At 40.8% G+C, this 20,733-nt stretch overlaps 1 protein-coding gene across 7 annotated transcripts in view; it reads right to left on the bottom strand.

Moving 5' to 3' along the window:
• PLEKHA5 (pleckstrin homology domain containing A5) overlaps positions 1-18,947 on the bottom strand; it is a 236,352-nt gene extending 217,405 nt beyond the window's left edge. For 3 of the 7 annotated variants that reach the window (XR_013967334.1, XM_080812525.1, XM_080812521.1), the window contains exons 1-3: positions 18,694-18,839; positions 18,465-18,544; positions 16,093-16,150 (exon numbers count right to left, since the gene is read on the bottom strand). Coding sequence is in view for 6 of the 7 variants with exons in the window: in XM_080812525.1 (XP_080668651.1) it covers positions 16,093-16,150; positions 18,465-18,544; positions 18,694-18,785 (230 nt within the window). In the remaining variant the exon portion in view is untranslated. Of the gene's footprint in view, positions 1-14,280; positions 15,472-16,092; positions 16,151-18,464; positions 18,545-18,693 lie in introns of those variants that run through there. The other 4 variants (XM_080812520.1, XM_080812522.1, XM_080812524.1 and 1 more) reach the window with 3 other exon arrangements.
• Between the last annotated feature and the right edge of the window lie 1,786 nt (positions 18,948-20,733).

Raw genomic sequence — 20,733 nt, 5'->3', positions numbered from 1 at the left:
TCACCCTTGGTCAAATGAATCACAGCCTCTATCCACTAGTCCCAGGGTCAGTTTTGTCTAAGGATCTACTGAAACTAAATCCATCAAGCCCCCTAATGCCCAGGTTCATACCATCCCCATTCCCTTCTCAACCCATCCCCTGACGCAGCATTAGCCCTACAAAGCTTTGTTCTTTCTGTCCCTGACCTGGTCTGCACACCACCTGTTTTGTAAACTAAACTATCTACAGTGATACAAAGATAAATACAAAAATAAATAAAAATAAACTACTTATGGAAGTGGTGCTCCCTAATTAGTGAATTTTCCTATGGCCTCAAACTTTTCTCAAAACATTACCCCAATATCCTGGCTGTTAAAGACTTTCCCCTGAGGACAGGAGCTGTATAATGCACGATCTCCAACAGCAGCTGTTTATTTCTACCCTTCGAGGTCCTTCAACCCACTAAGCCATTCATTCACTCTCTATCGGTCCCATACCGATAGAGTACAGTTTGAAATCACTACTTCAGTGATCACACTGCATCAACACAAACCCCTAACCTCCCAACATACTTGCCCTCTGTGGATTCTCTGGTATTGAGAGAATTTCTATTCCAACCAATCAGATTCTTATTCCACCTCTTTCTTTCCCCACCTCAAGTCCAATGGTACATTTCAACAAATTTTTGATACCCTACACTCTCCTGCTCATTTGCTTCTCTTTGCATTCATGAAAAAAACACGTTGTGGCTCCAAATGTTCATTTTCTCTGAGCTCCCACTGCCCATGAGCCTCCTTCAAGATTGCATAAATATTTAATGAGTGTCTACAATGTACCAGAGACTGAGCATGTAACACTCTTATCACAAAATTTTTATTAAAACTTTTCAACAAATATTTACTGAGCATCTCCTGAGAAGATAAATGCACTATTCTAAGGTCTGAGAATTCAGTAGTGAACAGGTCAGAGGAGGTCCCTGCTCTTATGAAGCTTACATCCCAGCAGGGAGATGACAAACCACCAAAAAAGTAAATGAACAAGAACTGGAGCCAGTGCTATGTACCATGAGGAAAATAAAACATGGCAATAGGACATCAAGTGTCTTGTCAATGGGTTTTAGTTCTGGGCAGGATAGGGGAGGTCTTCCATTTCTCAGAAACACACTGAAACCTATGTATCTTCTCGACCCCCAGGCCCCACAACAGAAGCACTAGGACCCATTTTGAACCTTGAACAGACAGCCCCAATGAGACTACCAAACCAACTAAACATATCACCAAAAGAAAAAAATAAATAACTCTACAGGAGTTAGGAACTAACAGACTTAATAAAGAAGAGAATCTCACACGCATTCATTTAATTTTCTATATACTTATAGGAGTACATGATCAGTAGTGTGGCCATGATCAAGTGTAATCCCATATTTAAAACTGAGAAACCATAAACTTCAGCTGGGTTCAATAATTTTTTTGGCATGTGTTATATGAATTACAAAAATGCTCCAATTCTCCACCTCCCATCTCCCCCTCACTCCCATCCCATATCCACAACCCTTGTAATATGAGTTTCCAATTCTCCCCTCAAAAGATGGGAATCCAGGGGCACATGTAGCTCAGTTCATTAAGCATCCAACTCTTGGTTTCCACTCAGGTCATGCTCTCAGGATCTGGGGATTGAGCCCCACGTTAGGCTCTGCACTCAGTGCGGAGTCTGCTTCAGATTCTCTCTCTCTCCCTGCTGCTCTCTCTCTCAAAAATATAAATAATATCTTAAAAAAAAATACGGGAGTCTGTTACTCTACTCCTTGAATCTGAGCTTGACTTTGTGACCTTCTTTGGCCAAAAGAAAGCAGTGGAAGTGACACTGTCCCAAATCTGAGCCCAGGACTCAGGAAACCTGGCATATTCTGCTTGCTCACCTGGAACTTGCCTTTACCACAAAGGCAAGCCTGGGCAAGCCTACTGGAGGATGAGAGAGCATACAAAAGACAGCCCAGTCATTCCCACCATCCTAGGCCAGCCCAAATCAGCAAAATTTCCTACCTGACCCACAGCTAAAGAGTAAACCCAACAGTAGCAAGATGAATTGCTCAGCCAACAGAGGGATATGTGCAAAAATAATATAACATACAGTTATTGTTTTAAGCCACTAAATTTTTAGATGGTTTGTTATATAGCAATAACTGATACATAAGAATAATTAAACATAACTATTCAACTGAGATAATCTATTACATCTCTTTCCACGTTTTTGAGGAATTGAAGCCAAAAATTGTGAAATATTTTAATTTCAGGGTTTTCTGCAACGAAGCTTTAAAAGTAGACCAGGCAAGAACTGTTATATACAAAAAGGATTTAGAACCCCATCAAAGGATTTTACTTCTCCTACCAATATTTCTCCTTATTTTCAATTTAGAGTTTCTTTTGCAGCTCCACTGAGAAAGGAACAGCAGCCGAACTGATAATCATTCATATTAGAATAGCAGGGCTGACTTGATACTGTAAAAATCAGGATTATTAGGTAAATGTTCAAAATGACCTGGGAGTCCTCTGTGAAAGAAAGAAGTAAGTAGTTGATTTCCTTGTCCTTTTATCATTCTTTTCTGAAATACAGAAACTTCTCAGTGTGAATAGTTTCTGAGAAACTTACCTATTCTTCCAAGTTCAGTAAGGATTTAATTTCTTGTCTGCCTACTCTCTCTTACCTCCTCCAAAATTTTAAGTACTAAGTTTTCGAAAATAGATATAATAAGTACACATTCTACCTGTTCCCCCTCCCCCCAATTCACCTGGGTAAGCATAAAAGGTTTAGTGACTTGAACTGGACCAGGCCTGTCCTGCTTTCTACCCTGTGGGGTTGTTCTGAGAATCAAGCAAGAGGGAGGGAGAGGAAAGTGTTCAGAAAGAATGTGACCTCGCTTGGCTCCCCGCCCACAGTTCTTAGTCCCAGCCTACTCCAGCCACTCCTGGCCATGGGCTTGGCCTGTGCCAGCCAGCAGTGCGTGCCTGAGAGCACCTGTTTTCCAGCACCTTTGCAGAGCCTGAGTATTAATACATTTTAAATATTTCAAACCTAACATTTACACAGGTGTGATCCCAATTTTTTTTTTAAAGATTTTATTTATTTATTTGACAGACAGATCACAAGTAGGCAGAGAGGCAGGCAGAGAGAGAGGGAGGAAGCAGGCTCCCTGCTGAGCAGAGCGCCCGATGCGGGGCTCGATCCCAGGACACCGGGATCATGACCTGAGCCGAAGGCAGCGGCCCCAACCCACTGAGCCACCCAGGCGCCCCGTGATCCCAATTTTTTTAAATTCCTTTTTATTAATGACAAGGGTTTTAGTTCTTTTACTTCTATATCCTTCACCCATGCTTTTCTACAGATAATTTATTCTACAATTAAATTCATTTCTTCAAAAAAATTCATAAAAAATATTTTTAAAAAACAGCAACATCTATATTCAAAATTGCCTTTTCACAGTCACTCCTGGGCATACTATATTATATACTGCCTTTACCATTCTCTCCTTTTAATTCATTTCTGCTTGCCTATGTGAGAGTCCCTAATGTTACAGTGTCTTAAATTCTTCATTACCCTGGAGAATATATTCAAGCTAGGTCCTGCTTTTTTGTGTCTGTAGCCCTGGACAATAGCTACTTTACTTTTTAAAGAAAGTCTTCCTTTGTGCCACCAGGCACTTCACAAATAAACTGATTTCTAATTCCTAAATCACAGGGCTTTCTTAAGTAGAACACAACATTTTAACAAACCAAAAATGTATATTTTAAATGTACACTATACCATCCCTAACACTTTTTATTACACATATTAGGAAGTGTTGGTGAAGTTCCTACCTTCAAGGGGTTTAAAATTTACCCGGGATGAACACTTAAAACGATGTTTCTGAACCACTATTAGTAGGTCATGCATCTTAAGCTGCTTCCCAGCATAAATAACACTGAAATGTATCCTCTATTTACCCAATGTTATGAACTTACACAAATGTCCATGTGAACTAAAATTTAAAAAATAAACATCCATGTATTTTGTACCTATCCCAAGTTTTACAGTTTTTCAAAGTTTGTTTACATAAATTACCTCATAACATCATAGGCCTATGTAACAGGTAAGGTAAGAAGGAACTGGTACAAAACAGGATTAAGAAATTTTCTCAAATATGGCTAAGAGAAGTAATAGAGCCAAGGTCTGGTCCATGGCTACTTTCTACTTCTATGGAGTATTAAGAGCCCATAGACCTACAAGTTATATCCACGGTGGTCACAGAAAGAAGCACATTCCTCTTGGCAAATCTAACTGGCTGATAAAGGGCCTAACTCATACCGTGCTCTGAACTCGTGGTTTTCTAGGTGGATACACATGAGACTTCCACTGGGTTGTGGGAAACAATATTTAGCACCCCTATGTACATTAATTTTTAAATCATAAGAAAAATAAGCTTTACTAATGTGTAAGACATGAACTGACAGCAATACATGTATAATTTATAAATATACAATAGGGTGTATAATCAAAAACTTTTCACCTGTAGAGTACATGACCAAAATATTTTGGAGATCTCTACTAAGCTAACTGGCTCAGACATCAAAAATACAAATAAACATATGACAGAACAGAAAAAAAGAAAAAATACACAGAAGAGGCAATTTACAAAAGACATTCAAACTGTCAACAAATCAAGGAAAAGATGCCAAGCAAAGTCAAAACCAAGAACATACAAATTCCAGCAAGATACCATTTTGTCCATTAGATTAGCCGAAACGTTAAGTCTGGTAATACCAAATCCTGACACGAATAAGAGAGAGAATAATCCCATACACTGCCTGGTGTGAGGAGAAAATGATAAAAACTTTTTTGGAGGAGAGCTGGACTAACTGTAAACCACGACTAGTAAAACCATTCATTTGGATGTGACTATCAGATGGCCCCAGTAGATGGCCCAACTCCCAATTCCCAAAGGCATTCAGGAATGGGACATACTTGTACTTGGGGCTTTCTGATGCATTATGCAGTCAGTTTGGCACAATGTGTCCACATTTTATCACTTTCCTATTTTTTGTGTGACTCCATGGACTTAGTGAAAAACAGTGGTTTTTCATTAATTTTGAAGCATGCATTTTAATAATTTCAATATTTAGACCCTATTTATGATATACAGCAGGATTTTACAGTATTTATCAAAAGCTAAAATACACACATGGCCTAATCCAGCTATTCCCCACTTAACAAACATCTTCTAAAAATAGCTGCAATAACCACAAAGTTTATATATGAGTATGTTCACTACACACTTGTAGAAATTGAGAAAAAAAAATTAAAAACCTAAGTATCCAAAAATAGGGGTATGGCCAAATAACCAAAGCATATTTTGTAGCTACTGAAAGAACAGTGCTGACTTAATACCTACTAATATGAAAAGACTTGAGATATTTATTAAATAGAAAATACATATAGTATAATCTCATTTTTAAGTACAATCTCAATTTTGCCTACATATGCACACGTGAATGCAAAGAAAAGGAAGTACACTACAGGGTGGAAGGGAAAAGTATAAAAGGAGACTCTGCACACCGTATCAGAGGAATAACATTTTCCTTTAAGTCTCCCTTAGAATGCAGAGTGCTACAGTGCTTACTTGGAAATACTGCCCCTGATAATTAGTCTGAAGAGGTCAAGCTGACAACTCAGACAAGCACTTAAAATCTCCCCCCAACACAAACCCACATGCAAACACATACACAGGTGAGGCATCTGTCTGTCTACCTATCATTGAATCTTATACTATACCAACTGTATTAATTGCCAATATGAAACCAGGATGAATAAAAGCTTAAGACTCAATTTACTCAAGTACTCAAATGTCTTTAAATGATTCGGCCTTACACAAAAGCTCATGAATTGCTTTCATTTTGTAGGTTTATAGCTTCATGATATAAATTCACAGACGTTAAAAGATGGTAAATACAACCAGTATACCCACCTCCTCAGCTAAGCACTTACAAATATGACTAGCTTATGCAATAGGCTTTCCTACTGATCCAGGAGTTGGTCTCCAAGTTCCGAATACAGTGCTTCAAAGTGCCATTGCTCATCAATTAAGAGCTGTAATCCTAGTTCTACTTCCATCTCTGGTAATCTATTACGTCAATGATCTGCAATGACCACACCTACTGTAATCACAGGCTTGTCTAGTCCTCTCACACTTTTGATTTTGGTCTTGGTTCGTGACTTGCTTTGACCAACAGGACATGAGCAAGCATGATGTACGCAAAGGTTTGTAAGTGCTTGTGCACGAGGGCTTGTCCTCTTGAAATGTTCCCCTTTAGAAGCCAGCTGCCATGAAGCACCTGGGTGGTTAGGAGGTTAAGGGTCCAACTCTTGATTCTGCCTCAGGTCATGATCTCATAACAGGTTCCATGCTGAGCATGCTCACTCTCTCTCTGTCCCTCCCCCCAGCTGGTGCACACACTCACATGTTCTCATTCTCTCTCTCTCTCTCTCAAATAAAATAAAATAAAATAAAATAAAATAGGGGTGCCTAGGTGGCTCAGTTGTTAAGCGTCTGCCTTTGCCTCAGGTCATGATCCCAGGATCCTAGGATCGAGCCCCGCATCGGGCTCCCTGCTCAGCAGGAAAACTGCTTCTCCCTTTCCCACTTCCCCTGCTTGTGTTCCCTCTCTCTGTCTCTGTCAAATAAATAAAAATCTTAAAAAAATAAAATAAAATAAGTCAGCCATGTTATAATACCCATGTTATAAAGAAATTCTAGATAAACCAGTAAGTGATGAGAGGCCAGGAAGAGAGAGACACTGGATATTCCAGCCACAACCTAATTCCAGCTGAATGTGTCTGCATGTATGACCTGTTATACCACCAAGAACAGAAGAATGGTATAGCTGAGCCCAGTCAACCCAAAGGAAGGGGAGAAACTATAAAGCATTACTGTTTTAAGCTACTAAGATTTGGGATAGTTGGTTATATAGCAAAAGATAACTGGAAAACTAATCCCTGTTCTAAACCATCTGCATCACTAACAACAATCCGTGTAGATTCTCTGTCAGCTACCTTTAAATGTCATCTGTCCAATCAAGTGTGTTAACTGCAGGTGAGGGAGAAATGGGGGCACTTCCATACACTCTCATATACTGCAGAAGAGAACATAAATGTGTACAAATCTTCTACAGTGAAACTTGGCAAAATGTTAAGGTACTGAACCTTTTAAAAAGGTCACATCCTTTCCCAATAACTCCAAATCTAGGAATTCTGTAGGCACAACAGGACTGGGTGATTTTCCCCTTTGCTCACGACAGCCAGTAAGCTTGGTTTTTTACTGTTTCTTCTTCAGAATTCAACACTTGCACTCCATTCTCCCAGGTCTAGGCCTGACCCATCCTGCTTACCTTTTCAATTATTCCCTCAGCAAGGTACAGCCTAAAGCTTCCCTGATCACTGACACTCTCACTTCTTGGAATTCTGCAGATGCTCAGGCTCACTGCCTTCCTGGCTCTGCAAATGTTGCACTATTTATAAGGGAGAAGGAGCAGACCTCTGATCTTATCGTCTTTCACACCCTGGTTTCCTATGGTGAATTGGACCTTTCTCTCTAATCACATGGTTTCTGAGAGGCTTGCCAACAGTAATTTTGCCTGCAGCCAAGGACAGAAAATTACTGAAGCTCTGGTCTTCAGTAATTGAGCCAGTCTTTGCTCCAGCAAATGGGCATGTGATCTAAGGTGGTCAAAGTCCTGTCCAAGATTTTTTTTTTTTTTTTTAAATTTGGTAATGGATAAGAAACCTTACCTTTTGGGTTAAAAAAAACTGAAAGGCTATAATTTGGGCCTGAGGCATAATTTTTCTAGTTAAGTGGAAAGAAGCTTTCTAAAGTGAAAAAAGGTAAGAGCTTTAAAGAATTCATTTGTGTCACTTCTGGAGTTAATGTGGAAAATAGCTTGCTTTTCCTTATACTATTGGCTTTGGGTCACTGACATTTGCAACAATAAGAATCCTGACCAGATGACAAGTGAAAAGTGGAAAAATGCCCTGAGATGTCCAAATTTGGATAAAGACTTGCTTTTTTTTTTTTACAATCTGTAATAGGTCTTCATTTCAAACATCTAATTGTCTATTACGTGCCAAACGTGGGAAACATAAAGATTATTATGACTTCAAAGAGTTGAGTGCTTCTGAAGTTACTGGTCACCTGGAGAATAATTCCCAAATAGCTGAGAGGCTACTCCTAAGTGACCAAGGAGTTCTCCAACTGGCTCTAAAACTTCCATCATCTGTACCTCCTAAAGACTGCTCTGTAGGTCTCTCAGGTTTCTAGGATCTGCTGATGTTTGTATATTAAAGATTTGCTCTACATTCACTTTACCCATACTAGGAGAACAGTATAGACCTCAAGATCTTCCCTGCTCCCTAGAAGCCACATCAGCCTGAACTGTGAAAGTTTCTAAATTGGAATGCCAGGCCGGGGCAAAATCTAGATTTCAGCTGCCTTCTGAGAGGCATCTCAGGTCCCTGCATTATCTTGGCTTTGTCATCGATCAGTTTTACAATCAGGCCTCTAAGCAGATCCTTTCTGTCTCACCAAGAATCACAAAAACCAAACGCACAGATGATTTACTAATTCATGTTGGGATAAATGTCGCATGGAGAGAATATCTAAATTTCACAAGGAGGCAAATTTTAAGGTTTACGAACAGCACAGAATTAAACTGACTGTCATCACCAAAGTTCAATCAACAAATATTTATTGAGGAACTACTATGAGAGGGCTTAGGCCACAAGACTAAAAATACAGCAGTGAACAAGACTGCTTTTCATGAAGCTTACTTACCATACAGAGTATGAGCATACAGGTATTAAACAAGCACTGCCTTGATTCTAACATGTACTTTTTAAATATACTGTTTCTGAAATAAGGATGGAGAGGTTTATTTGATATGGTCGTGGCGCTCTCTTTTCCCCCTGGAAAGCTGCTACTAAATCAATGGTAACTGATAATCACTGGCAGCTTAAAAGAAACATGGTAATTATACAATTCAATATTTAATCATCATCTTGTTAAATGCTAAGAACAAAAAATATAAGGAGAGAATCTGACAGGAACCAGAATTTGCTCTGGAAAGGCTCCGTTAGCTCTCCAAAATTTCCTCATAGCACAGTAGTCAGAATGACCCTTTCAAAGGGTGAAGCTGGATCATGGGCCTCCTCTGCTCAGACCTGCAGGGGCATCCTACTTCCCTAAGTAACTGGAGACATCCCCAAACAACCCGTTAACTTCAATGATTTCAACTTTCTTCCCACACTCATTCTCCATCATTCCTCTCCTGATACACTGTACCCTGTTCCGTTATTTTCTTACAGCATTTGCATATTCATACATACTATAAAAAGTACTTATTTACTAAGGCTTACTTTGATATTCTGTCCCTCACCCCTGTCCCATTCCACAGAAGGACAGTTTTCTGGTCTATTTTGTTTAGTGATAGATCTCAATCACTAAAGCACACTTAGGAGTTCAAAACGTGTGGGGACAATCAGAAGAAAGAATATATCTGTGAACAACTGATGGGAAGACCCTGCCACTGGGACTGAAATAATCATCAAAACCAGCTGGTGAAGCTTTATTCTCTATTATTTAGTGGAGGGTAACTTCCTCCTGCAGTTTTTCTCCTTTTACTCAATTTCCAAACCACACCAATCCCACCCCAAGTCTTCAGATACAGCAGAACTTTCACTCAGGTTATGGTCCAGTTGCAAGCCCCAGATGCTACTTATTCTTCATTTTTCGGATGATTTTGTACTACTTTGTTCTGATCCACTCTGGGAATTCCGCCACTGAACTTTCAGAAGCAGACTTATTCCTCACGTTTGTGAGAAAGTCCTTTTCTAGTAACCCTCGTGTTGTGCCAAGTCTGCTCATTGTATCTGGTTAAAGTGTGCTGCATACTTCACAGAGTTTATTATGGTCTACAACTATGTACTTGGTGATTATTTTATTATGGTCTCTCCCACAAAATAACGGTATGCTTCTTAAAAGCAAGGTTCATGTCTGTCCTTCACAAAGCCTACAGCACCTGGCACACACAAAATACCCTCTAAGTACTTGCTAAATGCATAATGGGACCAATACAACATTTCTGTACATCTATACAACATGCATAGTCTAGTCAACTAGGTAACTGAAATAGGATTTTCTAGGAAGAGTGGGTTGTGTTTCTTGTTTGTGAAGGAGAAACCGAAGCTATTGTTGGGGGAGTCCTTTGGAAAGGCCAATTTTAGCCACCTAAAATGCTATGTCCTCTCAACCAGCTCAGAGACTAGCTCATGATCAACACTTCCACCCAGAGTTCTCCCCTCCCCCCCCCACCTACTCCCCTATTCTGGTCAAGGGAACCAATCAATCTTGCAGCCTCTCAGACACAAAGGCTTTGAGTGGTTTTTGACCTCTTTTTCTGTCAACCTCCTAGCTCAGCAAGACTCCTAAAGCCTGTCAACTCCTCTTTAATATCATTGATCAATGGCCTTCCTTTCCATTCCTGCTACTACCAACTTGGTACAACCAACTCTCAGATTATTATAGCAACAGATCTAGCACTGGTCTCCTGGATTCCAGGTTTGCCCCTTTCTAATCCATCCTGCCTATATTAAAACCTTCACTTTACACGATAATGCTATACCAAAAAAAATCTGCAACAGCAAGCTAGAAAATAAAAATCTCAGCCTGACATTCCAAGGCCAGACACAATACAGCTCCAAACAGCATCCCAGTATTTTCTGTGTTGACATCACTTACCAACACGTAGTTCTCACTAGTAATCACACATATTATACACCTTCCCACCCTCACCAATTTATCCTACCAGCCATTTATATCAACCCATCGGAACTCCGTCTATACACTTAAATCTAGCTCAACTCCCACGTCTTCCTTTAAGCCTTTCCTGGACTGCCTGGCTTCATTTGACTCTTCCTCCCAGGCTTTCTTGTGACACCATCTGACAGACAACTAGGATCTTTTATTTTTTACTCCATTAACTCCAATTTACATATACATATGTATACATGTAACTTTACACATTTAACCCCAACTTACACCTAGCTGCTACAGAAAAGTAAAAAGGTCATGGGAGAGGTGCACTCATCAACAAATGCTAAGAAACCCTTTATTTCTCCTGGATAAAGGTGGCTCTACAGGGATGTTTACATCTCCAGGGCCTCCAACTCTCACTCTTCTAACCAACTTCTTTATTTTTCTACTGCTCATTTTGCCCCTTCCTAAATACATACCAGAGCTTTGAGAATTAAAAAAAACTAAAACGGTCTACCACATTAAGGGGAAAAACATTTAAGAAATACAAAAAGGGTTCTCAAAACCCTTTTTGAATACCTAGGACCTAGGACTAAGTTCATGTTTCCCCCACCATCTTCCTCTTTTTTTAAAAAATTTTTAAAAGATTTTATTTATTTATCTGAGAAAGAGAAAGAATGAGAGAGACAGAGAGCCTGAGAGGGAGGAGGGGCAGAGGAAGACACACCTGGGACTCCAGGATCATGACCTGAGCCGAAGGCAGCTGCTTAACCAACTGAGCCACCCAGGCAGCCCACCACCTCCCTCTTTTAACACAGTGCCTGTTTTTTCCTATATTACAGACTCCTTGAAGGTTGAAACCATAGTTCATAGTGCATTAAAAAAGAAATATAACATCCATGAATTGTTCTAAGCACTATACGGCTATCCCCAATTATAATATTATGGTATTAATGTACCCACCAATTTTAAATATCAAATATATAGTAATACATTCTAAGATTCTTGGCGGCAGTTATGTTACATTCTCTATCTCTGCTCATAGTTCAAAATGTGATTATGAAGAAACAACATTTTTTTCCTCACTTGCAACCTTAAATGGCTAAGTCAAGCCAGAATTCCCCTCGCTGCGGGTTGGTTTGAAATTCCAAGCACACATTAGATCTGGCTATCGCAGATACTGAAAAGAAACTTCATTAGTCAAAAATCAAACACTGTTCTACTTGCATATCTAAGAAAAAGTTCAATTTTCAGAATTTAAAATTTTAAGTCAAGAAAAAAAGCAATATGAAAATATAACCTCACAAAATCTACACACTACTTTTATTACCCTACGAAGACTTTTTGATTCCCAATTCTGCCGCATAAGACAATGACCTTTAAATAATCAGAACAAAGTTTCTCATTGCTCAGAGAGCATTGTTTTAAGATTTGCTTGGTACTTTAAGTTAACCATCTTAAAGCTTTGAAGCACAAAGGGATAGTCAATGACACATCCATTTTAAGCTACCATGACCTGTCATTACAGAGTCATTAAACAGTATTTTCAAGGAGTAAGCAGAAAGCTTTGTAACTTTCAAATATATTAAGACTAATCTCTGTACTTCATAAGCTAAGTTATTTGGATATTTAAAGCTACACTTCATAAATTATAAAACCCACCGATAATTTTCTGCATTCTTCCTAAAGATAAGTAATATGAATTATTATGAATATGTTAATATGAATTAACATATTGTATATATGTGTTTTTATACAGACACTATAATTTCTAAGCTGGCTAGCTTAAGGTATACAGAAAAAAAGGGTGCCTGGGTGGCTCAGTCGGTTAAGCAGCTGCCTTCGGCTCAGGTCATGATCCCAGAGTCCTGGGATGGACCCACACATCAGGCTCCTTGCTCAGCAGGGAGGCTGCTTCTCCCCTACCTGCCACTCCCCCTGCTTGTGCTTGTTCTCTTTCTCTTTCTCTGTCAAATGAATAAATAAAATCTTAAAAAAAAAAAAAGTATACAGAAAAAATACTCCTGTCAGAAAAAATTATTTATCTTTATGATAAATAATTTTCAAATATTAACACGTTTTGGACAAATGCATTTAAAGTAAAATATATTCTCTGTATTATGTATTCTTTTATCTAACTGTAAACTTTTATTAAGGAACCAATTTCAAAAATTCTATAAACTGATTATCCAATTCAAATCTATACAACTCTAACTCTGATCAGGTCCTGTGTTGACAAGAGCACTATTAACTGTTCCCACGCAGCTCTCCAGGGAAGATATGTTACAAAGCACAAAATGCAGCAACAGAAAGAAAGCACACACAGCTCTGGTACTACACACTTCATATTCATCTGTGGTTATCTATACAAAGTTTAAAATAGTTGGCACCACAGGAAAGCTAAGCAGCTTTCCATATTTCCCGTATCATGTCTTCTTGACCCTTGAGTTCATCATTTTGTAGACTACTACAAATTCCCAAAATACTATAAAATCCAGAGAAATTTAAAAATGAGATGGAATTCAGAAGTTGCCATTTCCAGCCAGCCTAATTCAAAGGCATGAAGACTGAGCTCCAAGGTCTTTAAGAAGGTCAAGACACAGCCAACTGCTACGACTTACCCCCACTTCAATCCTCTTTCATCTTACCACCTCCAGAGATACAATGATCAATACCAAAGTATTATACAAAAGTAAATTGTTTTTGGCAGTGTGCCATTTTGAACCACCACCACCATTTGTTCAGAAGAGAAATAATCTGAGAGTTATATGGACCTTTGGGCACAAAAGTAGAAACTCAAGTTCTTTAGGTCTTTCTTCTTGCTAAGGGAATCTCCCAGGAACACCAGATTAGGAAGAGCAGGAGGGTCCACATGTCTTTTATCGATCTATCTTCTCTCCTCCCATGAGAACAAAACCTACCCTGTTCACTATATCACATCCTTTCTTATAATTTGGTCAATAACCTCCTTTCTTCATCTAAGAAAGAACCAACAATGAGAAATACATCCACCAACATTAATCACTTGCCTACTTCAGACTCCTATCCTTTCTTCTCTGAACATTGTAAATATAGTTCATGTTCCTGCTGTTTCTCATCTTGCTGTCTTTGCAGCCTATAAGTTCCAAAGGCATGTTTCCGTTGTTTTATTATGTGGTGTGACAATGGAAATAGTAATTCTTCTGACTACTTTCACGTTTAAAATGAGATTCAGACATGGCAATATATGCAAAAGCTCTTGGTAAACTGCAAAGTTTAAGACAAAAGTAGTGCCCCTATCATATGAGAATGAAAAACCATCCCTAATTGCTCATATACAAGTAAGCAAAAAATTTCTAGGAAATTACGGCCCACATTAGTGATTTAACTAACCTTAAAAGAAATCAGTCTGATACATCCAAAAAGAAAAAAAAGCAGCACCTCCCATTCAGCAAATCATGTATTTGTCAATAATCGTTTTACTGCAAGAAGTTTAATGAGTGATATATTTTTCTATCATACTCAATTTTACAACAAATTTTACTTTCATAATATAAATTATTACTACTTTCAGACACAATTATTGGCTGACTATTAATATCACAATTAAAACCCAGTAATTTAAAACCGTCATTAGAATTGAAGTAAAATTATTATAGCTTTTGTAATATTGTCCTCATTTTCCTGAGAAACTTACTTGGGCATGACACTCAAAGAAGATTCTAATTTGTTTAAGTCAACATAAAAGAAAAATCTAATCAAAATGGCTAGTAGAACAAAATTCAGGTTTTCCAAAGGCTCAGTTCTGAAATAAAAAATTTTCAGCCCATACAGAATAACATTTTGTACTACTGAATAAACGTTCATCTAAGAATGTATACATTCACAGGAATTAAAATATTGCTGAGAATTACAGTGTTACTCCTATTCTTCTAAGATTAACTAGGCTTAATGTACAGTAAAACTATTGGATAAAAATAAATGAACTCTATCAAAAAAAACTTTCTTCAGAAATATCAAGACTACCTCCAAAAAAATGCCCTTTTCCTGGCAATACAAATTCACTTTAATACAGAATGAAAATAGCCACTAGGAAAATACCTGATGACGCTGCACTTTACTTACGCCTTTATTTTTTAGGCCATTTAATAATGTATAGCACAATCTCCAAATTAAAGATGTAACTGAAAATTATCCAGAGAAGAACCACATCATGAACTCCTCCATGCCTGGATATTACTTCTGCCTTCTTGCTATATCCAAATGCAATCATTCCTAACACCTATAAATAGCCCTTGACATGTTACATAAATATCATTCTGAAAAATTTTAAAACCATACAAGTAATTATAATTTAATGGAATTATGGTGTGATCTTAAAAATATCACTTAGTAAAATACTTTATTGGGCCCAATGAAATAAAGGTGGCTTTAGCTAGGTATCTGTTACTATTAATAAACTATGGAAATCTCAACCAAATCTTTTACTTAAGCATTCTTTTCAAGCTTCAGTTCCTTAAAATTAAATAAAAAATTTTAAAACAAGCTCTTAAGTTAATAGTTTCTAATTTAAAATGAAGATAAAACCGTTTTCATTTTCCCCTTGGGAGGTAAAAAATTTTCCTGCATACTGTTGACCTGAAGCATTGTATTTGTCTCCAAGTACCACCAAGTGAACCTGGAACAGAAATTAATTCAATGTTCTTTAGAATTAAAAGTCAGGACTGACTGGTCATCTCTCCTTTGTAAGCTCTAGTGAAAGCCTTTTATTCAATCACAACCAACCAGAAAACATCTGTATTTTAAAGACTTAGATATATTTAAATAAACTAAGGCAAATCACAATGCTCCAACAGATGTTTGTGAAATAATTAGTATTTATTTACTGGTTTTTACTTTCAGCTCTGTCATTGTTCATCCAACTATAACCTAGCTTCACATCACTTTTGCTTCTTATTAACAGCTGTGGTTAAAATATACATGAACAGAATTCACTTTAAAAGAAAAAAACGTATGGTAACATGCTGAAGACAAAATACTGTAATACCCTATCACGTAGGACCAAACATGTAAATGTGACCATCAACGATCTAATTTCCAAATGCATGTATGTCCAAGCAAATAACGTAAGAAAACTATGAGTGTCATCTCTCCTCTCAAAATTACAACACTATATAAAGTCAGTATTATTTGATAGACCTTAAAAAATTATGAGCATATCTAGAGATACGATGATTCAACTGAAGATCAATTACAACATTCAAATTAGCAAGGAAAAAATCATAATTAAAAAACTCACTTTATATAGTATCTTGCACCTTCAAAAGTATATGCTTCTTCCCAGCCAGTAGGCAAATCTAAAAAACATACATTTTACAGTTAGTATTACTTCAGTGGGATAGTAAAATAAGTTTCAATCCATTTTACTTATTCATTTTCATCATCAGCTATTTCCATTTATTAAGTAAATTTCTAAAAAAAAATGTTGAACTGGTAACAAAGCTCATAGTGAACAAAATATCATTTTTGGAAAAGTGGAGATTCAAATTAAAAGCCACCAAAAAAAATGAACAATATTAGAGATTATCTTACATTATTACATACTTTAATGATCAGTGAAAAGAAACTACTACTCTCTGGCATCCCAAAAAAGCAAGGGAACCCTTCTAATCCTAGGTAAGATACTCATGATGGCTGGCCAAAAAAAACACCACCAAAACAAACAAACAAACAAACAAAAACCCCACCAAACCCCGCATTAAAGGCAAAACCTGCTTCTTCTTAGGTATAACTGTGTTTATTGAAGACCATACCTTTCAGCTACATAAATGAATCCATCCAGGAAGTATCACTGATGAGAAAGAACTTCCTAAGTACTTAATTAGGGGAAAAGAGTTCTGACATCACATACTCTATACATGTATGTTTCTACAGATTTGGCTTAAATGTGTGAAGTTACAGGTGAATGATGGTCATTGTATGTGCTATACATTGCAAATGACAAATGGCTTCGATTTAAACACAATATCTGAAATGAAAACCAGTGATGTGTGTATAAAACCACAAAGTCAAAAGCAAACCAAAACAGGAGAAAAAAAAAACAAACAAACGATAATCATGTCTTAAAAATTAATGTGAAATCAAAAAAAGGATAAAATTTCTCTGTAGTGTGAATGTTCTCAAATCTGTGGGGGTCAACAGGATACAAATTCATATTACACATAACCAAAATAAGCATGAAATATTTCCACAAGATGATTAGGCTAAATAATTTAAATACCATATTGTCCTTTGCAAAGTAAGTTTATTATCCATAAGGCAAAAAGGCCATGAGAGTCGAAATATATATGCTAAACACTGAAAGGTGCATATTGAAGTCAGAGACTGCAGTGGGGAGTTAAGAAATATGACAGTGTATTAGTCAGAAATGTCTTAAAAATGTAACCTCACCGTGCTTGCTTTCCCTTTCCTCCTCCACCTTTTTGCAAATTTGGAAATTAGTCACTTCACTGAACTCCAGAATTTAATAGAGAAGGCAGGCTTGTTCCATATCCTGGCCCCTCTAAGAGAGTCCCAGAATCTCAGAGTTGGAGAGAAAGTATCCCAGAGGGCAGCCTGAAGGACCGCTGAAGCCAGCCTCCCCTCCGACCCGAACAGTTCTCGAGCCTCTCCCAGGACGAGACCCAGAGACCGGCCAGTGAGAGAACACATGTTACATTTCAAAGACAAACAAGTTTCACGAATGTAAACAAAGAGCGCCCAAAGAAAGCCAGACCAGCCGCGAGGCTCCAGTCCACCTTTCTGCAGCTTAGCTCCTGCTCGGCATGGCAACAAGCTGGCCCAGGCTCCGGGGAGATGTGTCTCCCCGCCGACCCCCTCCGATGAGGGCCCAACTGCGAGGCACCCCCTCGCACCCCCACCGCCTCGGGGCGGTCTGTGCAACCTCCGGGCTGCTGCCGGGGACCGAGAGTCTCGCCAGCCGGCAGCGGCAGCTGCAAGTAACGTCCTCGGGCTCCGGCGGCGGCTCCGGTGGCAGGAGGGAGAGCGCTACTGTCACACACAGATTCGCAGCACCCCCGAACTCCTCTCTTCCTCCTCCTCAGTCACCTCCCCACAAGTCCCACCTAAGGGGAGGAGGAAGCCGCACGACTGCAAGCAGCTGTCCGGGGAACAGGGAGGCGATGTGGACACCCTGATCCCGGCGGACGAGGGCCAGAGTCCCGGGCTGCACGGAGGGGAGTGGGCAAGGACTTCCTAAAGGTTGAGAGAGGGTGAGATGAGGCGCGGGGGTGCTGGCGGAAGGACTGAGGAGCGGCTGGGGGAGGAAGCACTCGGGGTCTCGAATTCCCGGGAGAGGGGGGTCGACCTCCCTGGGGGCGTAGGGGGTGGGGGTCCAGGTAGGGAAGGGGGAGAGGGCCCGGGAAGAGGGCTCCGTCTCCAAGTGGCGATGAAAGGCGAAGGAGAGAGCAGCGTTCAGACTCCAGAGAAGTCCGGCGGCGGGGCCCCCGCGGCCCCTGTACCTGCGGCCGCCCCTGCCGGCCTCCGCCCCACCGCGCCGCCTCCCGGGGACGGCGGCCGGGGGCAGGTCGCGGGGCGGCGGGCTGCCGGGGCGCTGCCGCCTCCTCCCGGCGGCGCCCAACTCCGCTCGGGCCCGGCCGCGCTCAGCGTTACCTGCGCTCTGCCGCCGGTGCCCGGTAACCACGGCCTCTCCGGTGACGGGGTGCAGCCAGGTGGTGCTCTTCGCCTCCTCGCTGCAGGGATGAGAAAAGGGGCAGACACCGGGCGTGAGAGGGGGCGCCGGGGGAGCCGGAGGGGCTGGAGCAGCGCGCACCCGGCACCCTCCTCGCCTCCCGCCGGCCTCCTGCACCTCCCGGGCCCCCCGCGCCGCGCCCCTCTTTACTTGATGAAGAAGACTCGGCCGCCCCTGGTGATCCCGTAAGTCCAGGAGCGGGGTAGGGAGCAGATCCACTCCAGGTTCAGATCCGCCGCCATGTCTGATCCCCAGCCGCCGCCGCCGCCTTCTCCTGCCTGCCGCCGCGGCTGCAAAGGGAGGAGGGAGCGAGCGAGCGACGAGCGGAGGGAGCGCGGGGAGCGCGGAGCGAGCGCGGCCGGAGCGCGCCTCCCCGGCCCGGCGCGCCCCCGCGCGCGCCCTACCCCCTCGGGCGGCGCCCGCCCCGCCAGCCCCGCCAGCCCCGCCAGCCCCGCCGCGCCGGCTGGGTCGGGCCCGCGTCGCCGCCCCTCCGCATCCTCCGCGGCCGCCCGCCAGCCGCCCCGCCGCGCGCTCGGGGGATGGGCGAGCCAGACCCCTCCCTCGCGCCCCTCCCGCGCTGCCCCTACCCCGCCCAACGAAGGTTCCGGGATCGATTGAGGAAAAAAAAAAAAAAAAAACGCGTCCTGCCCCCAGGGCTTTGCCCGAAGGCTTCCCAGCCTGGAGCGGGAGTCACCGGGAGCGTAATCCCTGCGCCCCAGATTGCTCTCTCTTTAGAACAACAGCAACCCAGCCGCTGGGCTTTGTTTTATTAGAGCTATTGGGTATCAGACGTTTTTCAAAAAAATATATATCGCTTTAAAATAGAAAACTGTTTTATGAAAGCACACGGAAGGCTTTTCCTGTTTGTGTTTTGTGTGCCAGATATCAAAGGTTTGACTAGTTACCGTGAGCCCATGAAATAGGAGTAGACTCAGACTTGACAAAACAAGTTTGCCTCTTCTTAGGCCCCTTACATCATATGATGTTTTATAAAATAAAACCTTGACTTTTTCTATTATTTTTTTCTTTAAAGTTTCGCTTATCATCAATCTGAATTTCTACTGTCCCCTATCTCCTATAAATTACAATGATAGCCCAACTTTATAGAGTCTTCCCGACGGTGCACATTTTAAAATACCCACAACAACCCTATGGATTCTATAATTAATCCCCATTTTACAGATGCAAAAAATGGAAGTTTAAAGAAACAATAACTTGCCAAGGTCACGGTAGTGACAAAGCCTGAATTCAAACTAGCTCTAGTATTTAAAAAGTCTGTTTGTATAGCCACAGTGCTGTACTTAATTTAAAAGTCTTGTTTCCCCTGTCCTCCACCCCCTTTTTATTCTTTTTTTTTTTTTTTAAGATTTTATTCATTTGACAGAGACCACAAGTAGGCAGAGAGGCAGGCAGAGAGAGGGGGGGGAAGCAGGCTCCCTGCTGACAGAGAACCCGATGCAGGGCTCTATCCCAGGGCGCTGGGATCATGACCTGAGCGGAAGGTAGAGGCTTTAACCCACTGAGCCACCCAGGCGCCCCCCCCCTTTTTATTCTTTAAACAAGCGAAGGGCAGAATGCGATGCAACTGAGATCTCCCCGAACGCCACCTCCGAGTACTTGCCTCTTCTGTTTGTCTCTGGTCCTCTGCCACACTTGAAATTGCTTATGCATCTTTGCAGCAAGATGACTCATTACAACAGGATACACAGTTCAATAATAATAGTACTACTTGAAATTCCTGTAACACCTTTTCTGACCAGTCTTGGGTGCCTCCTGAAGCTTTATCTCATTCATCTTTCCAGTAGCTGGAAGAAGCAAACCATCTCTTTTAACATTTAAGGTAACTCAGGCACAGAAAGGGTAAATGACCTTGGCCAAACCCATATCCAGCAAGTCAGGTGGGGCCTGGATGAGAATGCACTTTCATTGGACATTTTCTCTCATAGTCTAATTCCCCAAGGCCAGCCTGTCTTTGGTGAAAAGAAGTCTGCAATTACTGCTATAATTTTCCTGTCCATCTGCATACACAGGGAAAAAAAAAAAGCACATCACTTTAATGTTTTCTCTTTTTGGTTCCATTGCATTTTCCTCTTTCATTTTGCTACTTATTACTTCTTGACATCTTATCTCCTGCCCAGTCTCTGGAAAAAGTGCCTTTTTTTTTTTTTAAAGTCAATGAATAACTAGCAG

This window comes from Martes martes (assembly GCF_963455335.1).
Source record: "Martes martes genome assembly, chromosome: 8".
Taxonomy (NCBI): domain Eukaryota; kingdom Metazoa; phylum Chordata; class Mammalia; order Carnivora; family Mustelidae; genus Martes; species Martes martes.
The sequence above is the reverse complement of the archived record's forward strand: the minus strand, read 5'-3'. Positions and strand labels throughout refer to the sequence as shown.